General features: G+C 38.5%; 2 protein-coding genes and 1 pseudogene across 2 annotated transcripts; 2 read left to right on the top strand and 1 right to left on the bottom strand.

Moving 5' to 3' along the window:
• The first annotated feature begins 1263 nt into the window (after positions 1–1263).
• Positions 1264–3397, top strand: LOC127495610 (zinc finger protein jing homolog). The gene is made up of 2 exons (XM_051862547.1): positions 1264–1996; positions 2922–3397. Exons 1-2 carry the CDS (start codon positions 1552–1554, stop codon positions 3395–3397), a joined length of 921 nt encoding a protein of 306 aa, XP_051718507.1. The 5' UTR covers positions 1264–1551.
• Positions 3398–3572: 175 nt separating this feature from the next.
• Positions 3573–5361, top strand: LOC127496250 (dual specificity phosphatase 29-like). The gene is made up of 3 exons (XM_051864038.1): positions 3573–4106; positions 4256–4518; positions 4600–5361. Exons 1-3 carry the CDS (start codon positions 3625–3627, stop codon positions 4788–4790), a joined length of 936 nt encoding a protein of 311 aa, XP_051719998.1. The 5' UTR covers positions 3573–3624; the 3' UTR covers positions 4791–5361.
• A 251-nt stretch (positions 5362–5612) lies between these two features.
• LOC127496251 (SPARC-related modular calcium-binding protein 1-like) lies at positions 5613–12612 on the bottom strand (annotated as a pseudogene).
• Between the last annotated feature and the right edge of the window lie 1189 nt (positions 12613–13801).

Raw genomic sequence — 13801 nt, 5'->3', positions numbered from 1 at the left:
TTTGCTAAAATGGAGGCTGCCATCATGATGATTTCAAGATCAGGGGACATTTTAGAAATATTAATAAGTATGTATTTATCAATATTTTGATTAAAATATGTCAAATCTGCAAGTTATCAACCTAACACCACAGACACTAATAAAGTGCGACACGTGAAATTGTCAGAAATTTAGCTAACTTTAAGAAAATTAATAAGAAAGAATGTGCTCCCCATGCACCCCTCAGATCAACCAGCACCTGCAATGACCTTTACACACAGGAAGTAGTCCAAATAGATTTCCCCATTTTCTAAAATGGGCGACATTCATTGTTGTAACACCACAGACATGAATTTGGGGGATACTACTTTTTTCTTAAACATTACAAATTATGTATTTTTTTTAAAACAATTTAATAAAATTGTACATGTTAAAATCTATATTCACAATATAACCACTTTATTTGTGTTAAAAATGTTATATTGCAATTACATGATACCTCTCTGAGGTATGGCGGGAACATGCATATTTTGTTACAAATGCAATCTCTCAAACTTAATTAAATATGTGTTTTAAAACAAAAAAAATCTAACTATTAATAGTGCACAAATTGTGTTTATTCTACAGAATACAAACATGCAAAAAATGTTATAATTTATTGGTATCTAAAGTTTATTTCAACTGTTGTAAAGTAGAGGGACACCACTTGCCACCACAAATGAAGAATGACCCACAAGAACATGCAGGTAGGCACATGTAAACTTGACTAGTGGTGGTTCAGTTCAACACAAGCAGTCAGAAATTAGTTAAGTAAAGTTTCACGAACCTTCGGTAAGTTACTCGTTTTGAAACGAGCATCGTTGAAAGAACGAAATCTTGCGGTTCAGTAAGTGATCAGATGTCGATGGTGAATTCCTGAAGTTCATTCGGCGAAGGATTCGTTGTAACGTGAGTGAAAATAAAATGAATCTTGAAAAGCTCAAACGAGTCATTTGTTCGTGAATCGGACTACAGCGTTGTTTGTTTTGGCACGCAGCTCGCGAGGACAGGACAGCTCAATAGAAGGACGAACGCTATGTTTTTATCACCACATTCAATTCAGACTTCAGAATTACATTCACAAATTTGGTAAATATTATTTTTTTTTTTAATGTTGGAGAGTCACTGACATAACCACAAACAGAAACGTTACTCGAAAATCAACGATATATCCACCATTAAGGTGATTGAAATCTTGTCAGTGAAGGGGAATTTTTTTAAGTATTTAATTTATATTAAAAATATAATATATAGATAATTAGAGAATCCGCGAAACAAACCGTTGAGCTCCTATGCTGTTAATTTGAATCGATCTCGCAGGTACCGCCAATCGCCAAACAATTCGTTTCTATGGGAACCGTGGAAGGTAATTGCGTCATTTGCTGACGTCACAGACCAGTAGCTTATTTAAAGCCTGCACGCTGCACATCTGTATAGAGCCACTTGCAGTTTGTATCTTATATTGTTTGACAACAGCTGTACATCTGATTATCAGATTTCTTTTGATTTGTCAGCATTAGAAACACACATACAATGGCTACTAACTACAGAGAGGTGTGTTTGGAGATATACTTAAACGGTGAATTTTACAGCGGTGACAGTTGCTGGGTACCAGATGGGGAAGATGTGGAGTTGGAGTTTCAGATCACCGATGCCATCTACGACCTTATCGGTACCGATCCATCGGCACAGATCCATCTGGAGCTGCAGGCTGAGGCTGATGATCCCATCTCAGTCAGTTACTGCGCTTCAGAGGGGAATGTTGTGCAGCTTGTTGCTGATGAGATCAAGACAACATCAGTCTGTGAATGTGGAGCGAAAGAGAAGCAGCTGGAGACGGACGTCAAAAATGTCGTCTCAGAGTTGGTGTCACGGGTGTGTGAAGGTCTGACTGACCCGGCAGGGCCTTCAACCGAAGTGGCAGAGAGCAGCAGTGGCATGGGTGCTTCTCTTGAAGCCCCTGAGATCCGCCCAACAGGTGAATGTCAACAGATCATTTGAGATGGCATCTTTACACAGCTGAGTTAAGGCTGTTCTGTGCTTGCTCAAAATTCTGACACAATGCAACATAAAAGCCAGACTAAATTATGCCTGCTCTGACCCACCTAAGCCCCTTGTATAACAACAATATGCAGCTAAAATTGCAGTGTAAATACATTTATGCCATCTCTAAGCAACATTTTCATCATGTCAAACATTGCAATTTCAGATTCAGTCATGCAGTTTAATACGGTTGTCAAGAAATTTTGCAATGCGTACATAGTAGCATAAAAAAAAACTTGTATTCAAATTATATACAGAAACGAGCAAAGAGTGACCCCTTTATATTTTATACTAAGTATACTTCAAATTAATTTACATATGTTTTGACACATCACTTAAGACTTACTGATATAAAATAATTATATTAATGATACATTTAATATCATTAAACTGATATAAAGTTTAATGATATTAAACTTTATTTGGTGTATTTCTTTATTGCACAATGCACATTTCTTAATATTATGCCGAAAATATCACTATTAATCAGGATTTTATGATGTTTGTATAATATCAGTCTTTAAATGCAAGATATTTAAAGTGTACCTGAAGTATATTTGCAATAGTTCCACTTTAGCACAATCAAATATACTTCATTTGGATCTCAGCACTACTTCCACACAATTAAAGTGCATTAAGTACAAAATTAGTTGTTCCAATTTTCCAGACTTTAAGTATTTCAGTTTAGTATAGCATAAGTGCAATTGCAGGGTATTTTTATTTATTACATAAACATGTAGGAATGTATTAGTAGTATACTTAGCACAACATAAATGTATTTCAAATATTAAGTTTTTTTCAGTAGGGTAATATGTTGTTAGAAATGTTTCTAATAACATATTATTTGCTTTTTTTTTCAGAAAGTACCAATGGGTGGATGAACACAATTGGCACATTCTTAAAAAGGCTTTTCTGGAGGGATCCGGCTGTTCCAGAGCCAGTGTGTGTCACAGATGCAAGCACATCTGAAATGGATCTGGTCGATACCGAGCAATCACGTGTCCCATTTCCTAGTGTTCCTGAGCCAGAACCTGAACCAGAGGAGTCAACTGTCCCAGGTCCAAGCAGTTCTGAGCCAGAACCTGAATTGGATCTGGCTGATCCAGAGGAATCTTGTGACCAGGTTCCAAGAGTTCCTGAACTGGACCTGGTTGATCCAGAGTCAGATGTCCCAGGTCCAAGCAGTTCCGAGCCATTAAGTCAGGAGGTTGACGATGATGATGCCATCTCAGATTTGAAGAGCCCTACACTGGTGTCTGAAGATCTGAAGATGGACGCTTCTCCTGAAACCCCTGAAGAGAACAGCCCAAAAAGTAAATATCAACAGAGCATTTGAGATGCGGTTGTCACTACCTGCATTTTTCTGGAGTTAATTCAGTTGTAGAATGCGGTTGTCACTCCTGTAAATTACTGAACTATTTGTGTACAGAACAAATGAGATGCAAACACAAATGACTTTCAAGTTGGACTAATTATTCATGTTTGATCTGTGGTTGGAGATGTTTCTGATAACATATTATTTGTTTTCTTATTTTTTCAGAAAGTACTAAAGTGAAGAAGAAGATGCACAAAATTTGTGCATTCTTCAAAAAGCTTTTTGGAAAAGATCCGACTGTTCCAGAGCCGTTGTGCGTTCCAGATGCGAGCACTCCTGAGCCGGAACCTGAACTGGATCTGTTTGATTCAGATGAATCATGTGACCTGGTTCCAAGCATTCCTGAGCTGGAACCTGATCTGGATCTGTTTGATTCAGATGAATCATGTGACCTGGTTCCAAGCATTCCTGAGCTGGAACCTGATCTGGATCTGTTTGATTCAGATGAATCATGTGACCTGGTTCCAATTGTTCCTGAGCTGGAACCTGATCTGGATCTAGTTGATTCAGATGAATCGTGTGTCCCAGGTCCAAGCAGTGCTGTGCCAAGACCTAATGCAAGCACTTCCAAGCAGGATCCATGTTTCCAATTGGAAAAGCGTGTGAAGGCCTGTACACTGCATTACAAACCTGTCACTCAGGTCTGGAACAACATCTTCATTGGAAATGAGTAAGTCTACAACCCACCTTTGTCTAATATAAACCATGTGATTAATAATGTAATGCAGGAGTATGAACAGAAATCAAACACAATTATATTTCTACATTGTAAATCCTCATTAACGAAAGACTAATCTAGACTCTTGTGTTCTTGTGCAGAGAGACAGCAAGGGACCGAATGACACTGAAAGAGCTGGGCATTACTCACATCCTGAATGCTGCGGCTATGAAAAAGAAACTGAGGATCTTGTTGGGAATGCCATGGGAGAAAGACGTGAAAGACACAGTTGACACCGGGGGCAGTTATTACAGAGGCATGAAGATCCGTTATTGTGGCTTTCCTACAACAAAGGCTTCCAACATCAGCAAATACTTCTTGCCAGCTGCCAAATTTATCCACAAGGCCAAGAAAAACTCAGAAAGTAAGATCTTTTATCAAGTGTTCCGCAGTGACAAACTGTTTGGGACTCTTTTTGACCATCTTTCTGTTTTTATTTCCACAGATAAGGTGTTCATTCACTGCACAGATGGTGTCAACTACGCTCCTACACTTTTTCTGGCATACCTCATGATCCACCAAAACATGACTGTGGAGGACGCCATTGATTATCTGGTAAAGGTGAAATACATCGAGCCTGACATTGACTTACTGAGGCAGCTGGCAATCCTCAATTTGAAACTTGTGCACAAGTAACAACAAATGCACAGCACCGATTAAAAAAAATGCACAGATCGTTTTTTTTATCTGTGCACTTTTTAAATATGCTCATATTAAGAAGTGCACAGATAAAAACAACAGATCAGATTTTTTAAAAGTGGTAAGGTTGGTAAGATCAGGGAAGAAGGAGGCGGGAACTGGATCCCAAAACGCACTGTCATCCAGTCCTGCACCTGCTGGGTGAACTCCTCCGCGATGCCTGGCGGCGGCGCTGGAGAGCCCTCAGTGGACGGCTCGATACTCGATACTCCGCCGCCTGTTCGGGCAGCTGGCAGGAGTTCCCTGGGACAGGCTCCGGCCTCAGAGAACGGCAGCGACTCCTCCGCTCCCTCACGGACTGCAGGCAGCCGCCCCTCCATTCCCCAGGCGGTTGGCAGCGAATTCGTCCGTCCCCCCGGCGAATCACTCCAGCCCGCCGCCTCGAGCATCCATGGAGGCAGACTCTGTTCAGACTCTGTTCCCACAGCAGCGAGGACTTTATGACAGTGCGTTCCTCCTTCCTCCCGGCCTCGCCCTTAAATTTTAATAAAATATTACAATTGGTTTAGCATTGTTGTCAGGGTTCCTGGTTTCTGAATGACATTATTCCTTGATATGCTTGTGGTATGTGTTTGATTCTTCACACCTTTCACCAGTGTCTTTTTCTAAGAACAAATACCAAACTTTTTAGAAAATAGCAAGTGCTATCCAAAGGTTTTTAAAAGTAGCTTGCTAAATGTTTACTCTCAGTAGCAAAGTTTATTTGTCACTGTCAGCTCTGAAGAAACTTTGATATAAAATGAGGTTCAAAATCTGAGATCAGTGAAAATGCTTCTATTTTGCATTTATTTTTCAAATTTAAAGGGACAGTTCACTCAAAAATGAAAATTCTGTCATCATTTACTCATCCTCAAGTTGTTCCAAATCTGTATGAGTTTCTTATGCTGAACACAAAAGAAGATATTTTGAAGAATATGGGTAACCAAGCAATTGATGGACCCCAGTGACTTTCATAGCATGGGGGGGTGGGACTATGGAAGTCAATGTGGCTTGTTTGGTTACCAACATTAGGTTACCAAAATATCCTCTTTTGTGTTCAGCATGAAGAAAGAAATTCATACAGGTTTGGAACAACTTGAGGGTGAGTAAAGAATTTTCAATATGTAGTATTTGGTCCATTTTTGGTCCAGTTTTTCTATATATTTTTTTATTTTATTTTATAGTTAACATTTATTTTATTTCAAGCAACAACAGTTTTTATTCTAGTTTACTAGAATAACCCTGGTCATATACTGAACTATTACAATGTTCATGTACTGTGTCCAAACTCACTCTCAGCCACTCAAACACAGACACACACACTTGAGCGCTCCAGCGGTCAGAAAGGCTTACCCATGGATATTTTTACACAACCAATAACAAGTCCTTTATTTGAAAGGCACAGTGTTTGGACTTGCATAAGTAAAAAGGTCAGAGCGCCGGCGAGAGCTGAAACAGATTCAAAAACCCAGAGTGAAGTGATTGAACGCTGCAGTCAGAGACTCAAAGGAGCTGTGGAGAGATGAAGGTCAAACTGAAGTCTGAAAGCATTTCCAAAGATACTTCATCTTGCACAATATTTATGGAGTTCGGCCTCAAATGCCAAGACAGGAAGTGAGTTCTTGAGAGCTGAGGCGACGGTCTGCATCACGGTCACAGAACTGCATGAACTTCTTGGCACAGCGGCGAGGACGCAGAGTTCTGCGGAGCAGGAGCCGGAACGGACGAGCTTCTGGCTCGCTGAGAATCCCATTATCATCTGTGTCCAGCTGCATAAAGTATCGACGGAGAGTGTGAACAGAGGGCGGAGGAGGGGGGCCGTGAGGATAGGCCTTGGGGGTCCTGGAAGACCAGAAGAACTCAGTTAATGATGGACGTTCTGGATCAACGCCACAGAAATGACAATGTAGATATACATTTAAAATCATTAGGAAGATTACAAAGATCACGTTAAAGGTGTAATATGTAATATTGAGAGCTATTGGTTGAAATGGGTACTGCAGTCCAAATTCAAAATATTGGAGAGTTGTTTCCCCCTTCTCCTCAGATGCAACGCTCACGTGGGTTGCCAGATTGAGGAGACGCAACAGGAACAAGCGCAATTGACAATGGAAAGCGAAGAGCCCTACACTGTAAGTTGATCAGCTAATATATACGTTTGCATTGTTTTATTGCCGAGGCTTTTTAGTTCATGTAGAATCTGCGATTTCTGACCCAGTTTGTTTGCTGGTTTCCATGGCTGCAATACACTGTGTTTTCCACCAACTGGCAACCCGGGTTGTCAAAATACTATTATGTAAATTTCAAAGTAGAATAACTGGTTGTCGCATTGTTTTTCGGAGAAACAAGTATGTATGCTAATGGTGCGTTCACACCAGACGCGAAGCATTAAGCGCGAGTGATTTACATGTTAAGTCAATGCAAAGACGCGATAGACATCCTGCGGTGTGATTCGCGCGAATGAGGCGGCACGAATGACACGATTCGTGTGAATTGAACGTTTCGGGCGTTTGACTTTGGCGAATATTCGTGCCGCGTTAACCAATCAGGAGCTTGCTCTAGTAGTGACATGATTACGACGTAGCGAGCGGAGGCAGAAATCCGAAACAACAGTGGAGGACAAAATCATTGTCGCTGTATGTGGATACCCGGAGCTGTACGATACATCTTCATACTTTTATAGAAACAGGAATAAAAAGGATCTTGCTTGGAAGAAAGTGAGTGAGGAGGTCAGACAATCTGGTAAGTTGTAAAAAGTTGTCTTTACTCAATTTGAGCTATATATATATATATATATATATACATATTGAGACTACAAGCTAGCTAAAGCCGGCAAATTGATCTTATTCACCGTATTTTACAACTACTTTCCCACTGACGAGTTGATGTGTTTATTCGCGTCTGTTGTGAAGTGAATTTCATGTGCGAATGAAGCGAGTAAACTCAAAATGTTCAAGCATCTAGCTACGCGCTAGTCGCGTCTGGTGTGAACGCCCCATTACAATGTTTCCTAAAGCTGTGCAAACATTATTATGGTATTTTTATACTTCAGTACAGTCAAAAACAATTACATACAGCACCTTTAATGCATGCATAAATTAATGAATCAAGATTTTGTGATTTCTCTATGTAATTTTAAAGCAGCGTAATTTTAGTATTATTTATATACGATTTAATTTTTAAATGTTTTATGTTTTCATTTTTAAATTAAAATTTTCTAGTAATTTTGTGCTTATGTTTTTATTTAGCTTTATTAGTCATTCAATATTTCAACAAACATTTTATTTCAATTAGTTACAAACAGCATTTGTAATCTAATATTTTTTATTTAATTTCAGCTTTATTTAAATGAACAAAAATGTTTTTTTAATAGTTTTAGTTTAATAGTTTAACTAAAACAACACTGTTTTAAAAGTGAAATGTCTCAGTTCAGCCACCAAACTGAATTGCAAAAATTATGTTTTCATACATACAATATGTTAAAGTCCCTTGTAGTATAATTTTATCCCTTAACTCATCTTTGATCACCAAAATGACATATTTAAATGTGTTCTTGTGAAAAAAAAACAAATTCTTCATGCCTTAAAATAGCTTGAATGTAACTCTATACCCTTGCTCATTTACTATACACGGATCAATTAATATGCAAATTAGCCCCACCTCCACTCGCTCATGCCAGCTCAGAGATCCACTCAACTTACGGAGGTAAACGCTGCACAATGGTATCGCTCTTTACAGCATTGGACATGTAATGGTAATTAATGTGATTAGCGTTTTGCTTGACTACTTTATCAAACAGCTAATAATGTTTTGCTAATGTTACACAAACCATGTTCCCGTTCTTCATCTCATAGTCAGCTGCCTATCATTGTCCTTACAAACACTTTGAACAACTCAGAACGTCAGTGGAGAAAGGCATGTAGTTCATCATAACATCGTAATATACATCATACACCCGTCATATTGCTAAATCTACACGATTTTTCATATCGACAGAAAAATATACCAGGATAACCTGGCTTCTCTCGAGACTCCCCTGCAAGTTCACTGTTAATGATATGCTAAAGCCCGCCGGCACGTCGACATGATTGGTTACTAGGTAGTTTGTGTCGTCAGAAACGAGCGATTTCAAACCATGGGTTTGAGTCTTTTTTTTACTGCAGTTTTAAGGAGAAAATACTCAGCAATGGTGTAGACTAATGAATTTGCACATGGTTTATCTTAAAGCATATTAAAAACACCACATAGACATATAAACAACTTTAAAAACTTGATTTTCACCACAGGGGGTCTTTAATATTTACTGGTTGAGTAAGAATGTGTCGTCAGGTGTTGTTTCAATGTTGAAAGAAATAGTTGAAGGTTAACAAAACACTTGAAGATGTTGAAATTAAACTCAGCCTTGACCCATGTGTTGAAAGAGTCACAGAGTGACCGTTTACTCTGATGACTCAATACCTCTTGTCATTATGTCTGTAATATCTGCTGACTGTAATTGATGTGTGTCTCTAACCTGTAAGGAGAAGATGGAGCAACACTCTCAACTTCCTGCTGAAATGCTTGTATTAAATTGTTCAAAAAGTCTGTCTTTCGTAAACTGGGACAACCTATACAAACACAGACAGATGATACAAATTAAATTGGTGATATTTATTTTAGAGAGTCAAATAGACTAAGAACTGACCTGCTGGTTGTAGCTTAACTTATTGCCATATCAGCCTCACAGGCTATTACATAGCAGATATAAATCAATATTCAACAAACAATACAATAAATACTACATTTATAAAATTCAACTTCGAAAAAAAGAAACAATTTTGTCTATACAACTATAATATATACTAAGATCTGACCTGAGAGAGGTGTTTCTGTGTAGCTGTTGTTGATGATGAGCGTGTGTGTTTCCTGAGGGCTGCAGTCAGGCAGTTGGTTCCTGTACACAGAAAAGAATCATTTTCAGTTTTCTACACTGGCCTACACACACAGACACACACACACAACAGTCTCCCAACCTGTCAGAAGTGCCCGGGATGGGCCGCCCCGAGTCCACTCTCACGCACCAGCAGTATCCTGTGCCGCTGTGGCACTGAACGGATTTGTACCTGCCCGTCTGCACTGCATTCTGGGATAAAACGCTCTTCTGACCCCTGAATGCCCGCTGCAGCGAGCAAAGACAATCTCTCGTCTTCACAGTTCTTTAGAGAGTCTGCAGGAATACAGAGTAAGAAACTGAACAAATTCAAAACGCTCAAATGAAGCCTTGATCATCTCTTCTTCTCACCTGTGGGTCGTCTGACGGGACGGTTTCCATTTGGGTCAGAGTTCAATAGGATTGTCGCCCAAAATGGAGGCACAGTGACTCCTGTATTTAAAACCACACAATATATATATATATATATATATATATATATATATATATATAATAACTCTATTAGTTCCTCTTTAAACAAAAGAAAACAATATGTAAAAATGTTTTTTTTTTTTCATGTTTTTTTCAGTAATGTTAGTTTGTGTTTTGCTCGTATTTGAGCCTTGTTGATCACTAAATTTATGCAAAGGACTGCAAATACAGATCTAAAATCTGTTTTTGATGACAAAATCAACAATGCTGCATTGAGTAGAAATGCAGTGAAGTCACCTGACCTGCAACCGTCAGCACAGAGCGCTGCTCAGGATCAGGAGTGGAGCGCCACTGAACACCTCGCTCTAAACCCAGAGAGGAACATGTCAGTAACGGGACCTTTATTTCATCATACTGCAATATTTGTGTATGTGTGTATGTGTGTGTGTTCTCTCACTCGCTTGTGCTAATTCCATGTCAGTTTCCTGAGCAATATCTGACATCTGACCTTCAACACAGATAAGTGAAAAACAGTTTGCGGTGTCTGTATCAGGGTTATTATTGTTAGTTAAAACTAAAACCATTTTAAAAAAATTATTACTTGAAATAAAATAAACATTTCCCATTTTCATTTAGATGAAGTTGAAGTAGGCCTACTAAAATATCTCAAACTAAAACTTAATTAAACAGTTTTCTGATCACATGATCTGCTGAAGCAAAGTTACGACTTTTTGAAATGTGTTTCCATCTTAGTTGATGCATGTCTTCTAATTGGATAAAAACATTTTCCGCCTCAATTGAGTGCATATGTCTTTTATGCACATTTTTAAAGTTTATGCACATCTTGGTATTTTTATCCAGTGTTTTTTGATGGGATATCCCAAAATCCACATAAAAATAAGTGAATGGCTAAATAACACTGGCTTGTCTCACTAGTTTATTCGACTCACAAACAGAACTCACCAGTGCAGTTGGGCCGCAGGTGTAGGACAGAGCTTCCGCTCACAGGCATCCCATCAGCGCTGGAGCACCAGCAGTAACCTGTCTGATTGTGACACTGCACCTACAGGTCAAAGGTCATGAGAGGTCATGCAAGGTTGGAAACTGATTGTGGCCAAAATGAACAACAATGCCTCCAAATTATCCAAATGTCATGTGTTGCTGCAGTAAAGCGAACAACTCAGGAGAATATGGCAACAAACAGTCTTTAATCCAATAATCCTGAACAAGAAAACTCAGGAGAACTAGCAACAACGTGAACTCAGACATGAACATAGACAATACCGGACAAATGAACTGAGGAAACTCAGGGCTTAAATACATGGGGAAAGTAATGAGGTAACTAAATGATCAACAAGTGAACGTAATCAGTACCTAAGGGAATAAACTAGCACACATTAGGAAACTAGGTAAAATGACAGGGCACAGAGACAAACAGGAACAGGGAAAACAGAACCAAAACACAATGAAACTAAACCAAAACAGAGCATACACGTTACACTTACGTTTCTTTTGAGCTTATGAATGCAACGGCCAATCAGAGGAATATGACTTGCTGTTTCCTCAAACACAAAATGTTTTTAATGTATTTTATTAATCAACATTGATAATCTTTATACCAATATCAATAATCCACAATAATGATTTTGTCTGAATACTGCAGCACTATTCTATAATGAGTTCCTGTTTTTTAATTTATAGGCTATTTATATTTATGTGATTGTTGTGTAAATACATGTACGCCACCTCTGAGCAGCATTAAACAGTCTGTGTAAATAAACACAAATGCCATGTCAGATACAGCTTCTGTTCCACGTTTGCAGTGTAAAGATGGCTTTTGTTTACGTTGATAACATTTCACTGGTATCAGTCGGTATTCTGATTGACTGAAGTAATTGGTTAAATTTAAGTATTTGACATAAAAGACAAGAGAGATACATTTAAGAAGTTAATAAGGTAATTATTATTATTGTAATAATTATCCTTACAAATGTAAAAAGTGTTTCTGGAAATCAATTCCGGGGGTAAACATTGCCCCTTAAAAAAAGAAAAGTTAAAATCACCATGAATTAAAAACTGACAATTCTTTTTTTTTTTATGGAATATTGCAGTATTTATAAAAGATTTATGTGTGCACATCATTATTTTTGTCAAGGTTTTTTTAAAATCTTTAATCAAAATAACTTCCCCTCCCTCTTGCAGCAACATCTCTTCTCATCTCTGATGATGTGTTTACTGGCGCGAGGGCGGGGCCACCTGTCAATCACGTGATCGACCAATAGCAAACCACATCCATATAACCATTCAATCAATTCCAGATGGACAAAATCAAGTCCCTCCCTACATTTTTTCTTGTTCGAAAAGTTGTTTTACTCAGATATAGATTCGATAGTGAAGAAAAGACTATCACAACTAATTTCTGACCCTACACTCTAAAAAATGCTGGGTTAAAAACAACCCAAGTTAGGTTGAAAATGGGCAAACCCAGCGGTTGGGTTAAATGTTTGCCCAACATGCTGGGTAGTTTTATTTAACCCAACTATTGTTTAAAAATTACTGTACTGCTGGATTAAAATGAACCCAAAGTATGTTGGAAATTAAAAATCAGACACATAATTACTAGAGGCAACAATAATATTCAAAAGTTGAACATTTATTAATAATTTAATAAATGTTTATTGTTTAATTATTATTGATTAAACTTCTTAATAAATGTTCATGTATTAAACATATTAATAAATGTTAATTTCCAACATATTTTGGGTTCATTTTAATCCAGCAGTACAGTAATTTTTAATCAATAGTTGAGTTAAATAAAACTACACAGCAGGTTGGGCAAACATTTAACCCAACTGCTGGGTAAAAATAACCCAATCACTGGGTTTGTCCATTTTCAACCCAACGTGGGTTGTTTTTAACCCAGCATTTTTTTAGAGTGTAACATCAAGTCATATGAAACATTTCAACCACATCTTCCTCGTCAGTTACTCTGAACTAGCATCAGAATACCTCGGCGTAAGTTCCGTCGGCTTTGCATTCTGGGATAAAAATGGCAAAGGAATCCGAACGAGCACTGGCCCGCAGAGCTTGAGAGCGAGCCAGCTGACATTTAGACCTCAATGCATCTGCTGACAAACACAAAACATGTTTAAGACATCGTCCATTGAGAGCAGAAGAAAAGTCTGTTTTCCTGTGATGAGTCTGGTGCTTCACCTGTGCATGTTGACATTGTGTCCATCCTCAGCTGGCTGTTGATGCACTGCGCACGTTGAAAGGAACACAGAGATTTATACATTCGGCCGTTGCTGCCACATACTGCCTGATGGCGCCCTCTAGCACAGTCCAGCACACACGTCTGTGGCCACTGCCTGTCCAAGACCAGCAACTATAATTAGAGAATAGGAGGGGGGCAGGTTATTTTCGCATCTGGCTGAATGTGAAAGGCGAGTCTGTGTAAAAGCTCTCAAAATGGGCAGAAAAAAAGGCAAACAGCTGAGGAACAGCAGTCTACTGTCGTGAAAAACGCTGGAGGTCCCATGATGCGCAAGGTGATGCGAGACAATTTAGACACACTAATGAAAGATTTATATTTTTGCTCTCCCTCAAAGGACAGATTATCTTGTTGAAA

Source organism: Ctenopharyngodon idella, chromosome 15 (assembly GCF_019924925.1).
Source record: "Ctenopharyngodon idella isolate HZGC_01 chromosome 15, HZGC01, whole genome shotgun sequence".
Lineage (NCBI taxonomy): Eukaryota > Metazoa > Chordata > Actinopteri > Cypriniformes > Xenocyprididae > Ctenopharyngodon > Ctenopharyngodon idella.
The sequence above is the reverse complement of the archived record's forward strand: the minus strand, read 5'-3'. Positions and strand labels throughout refer to the sequence as shown.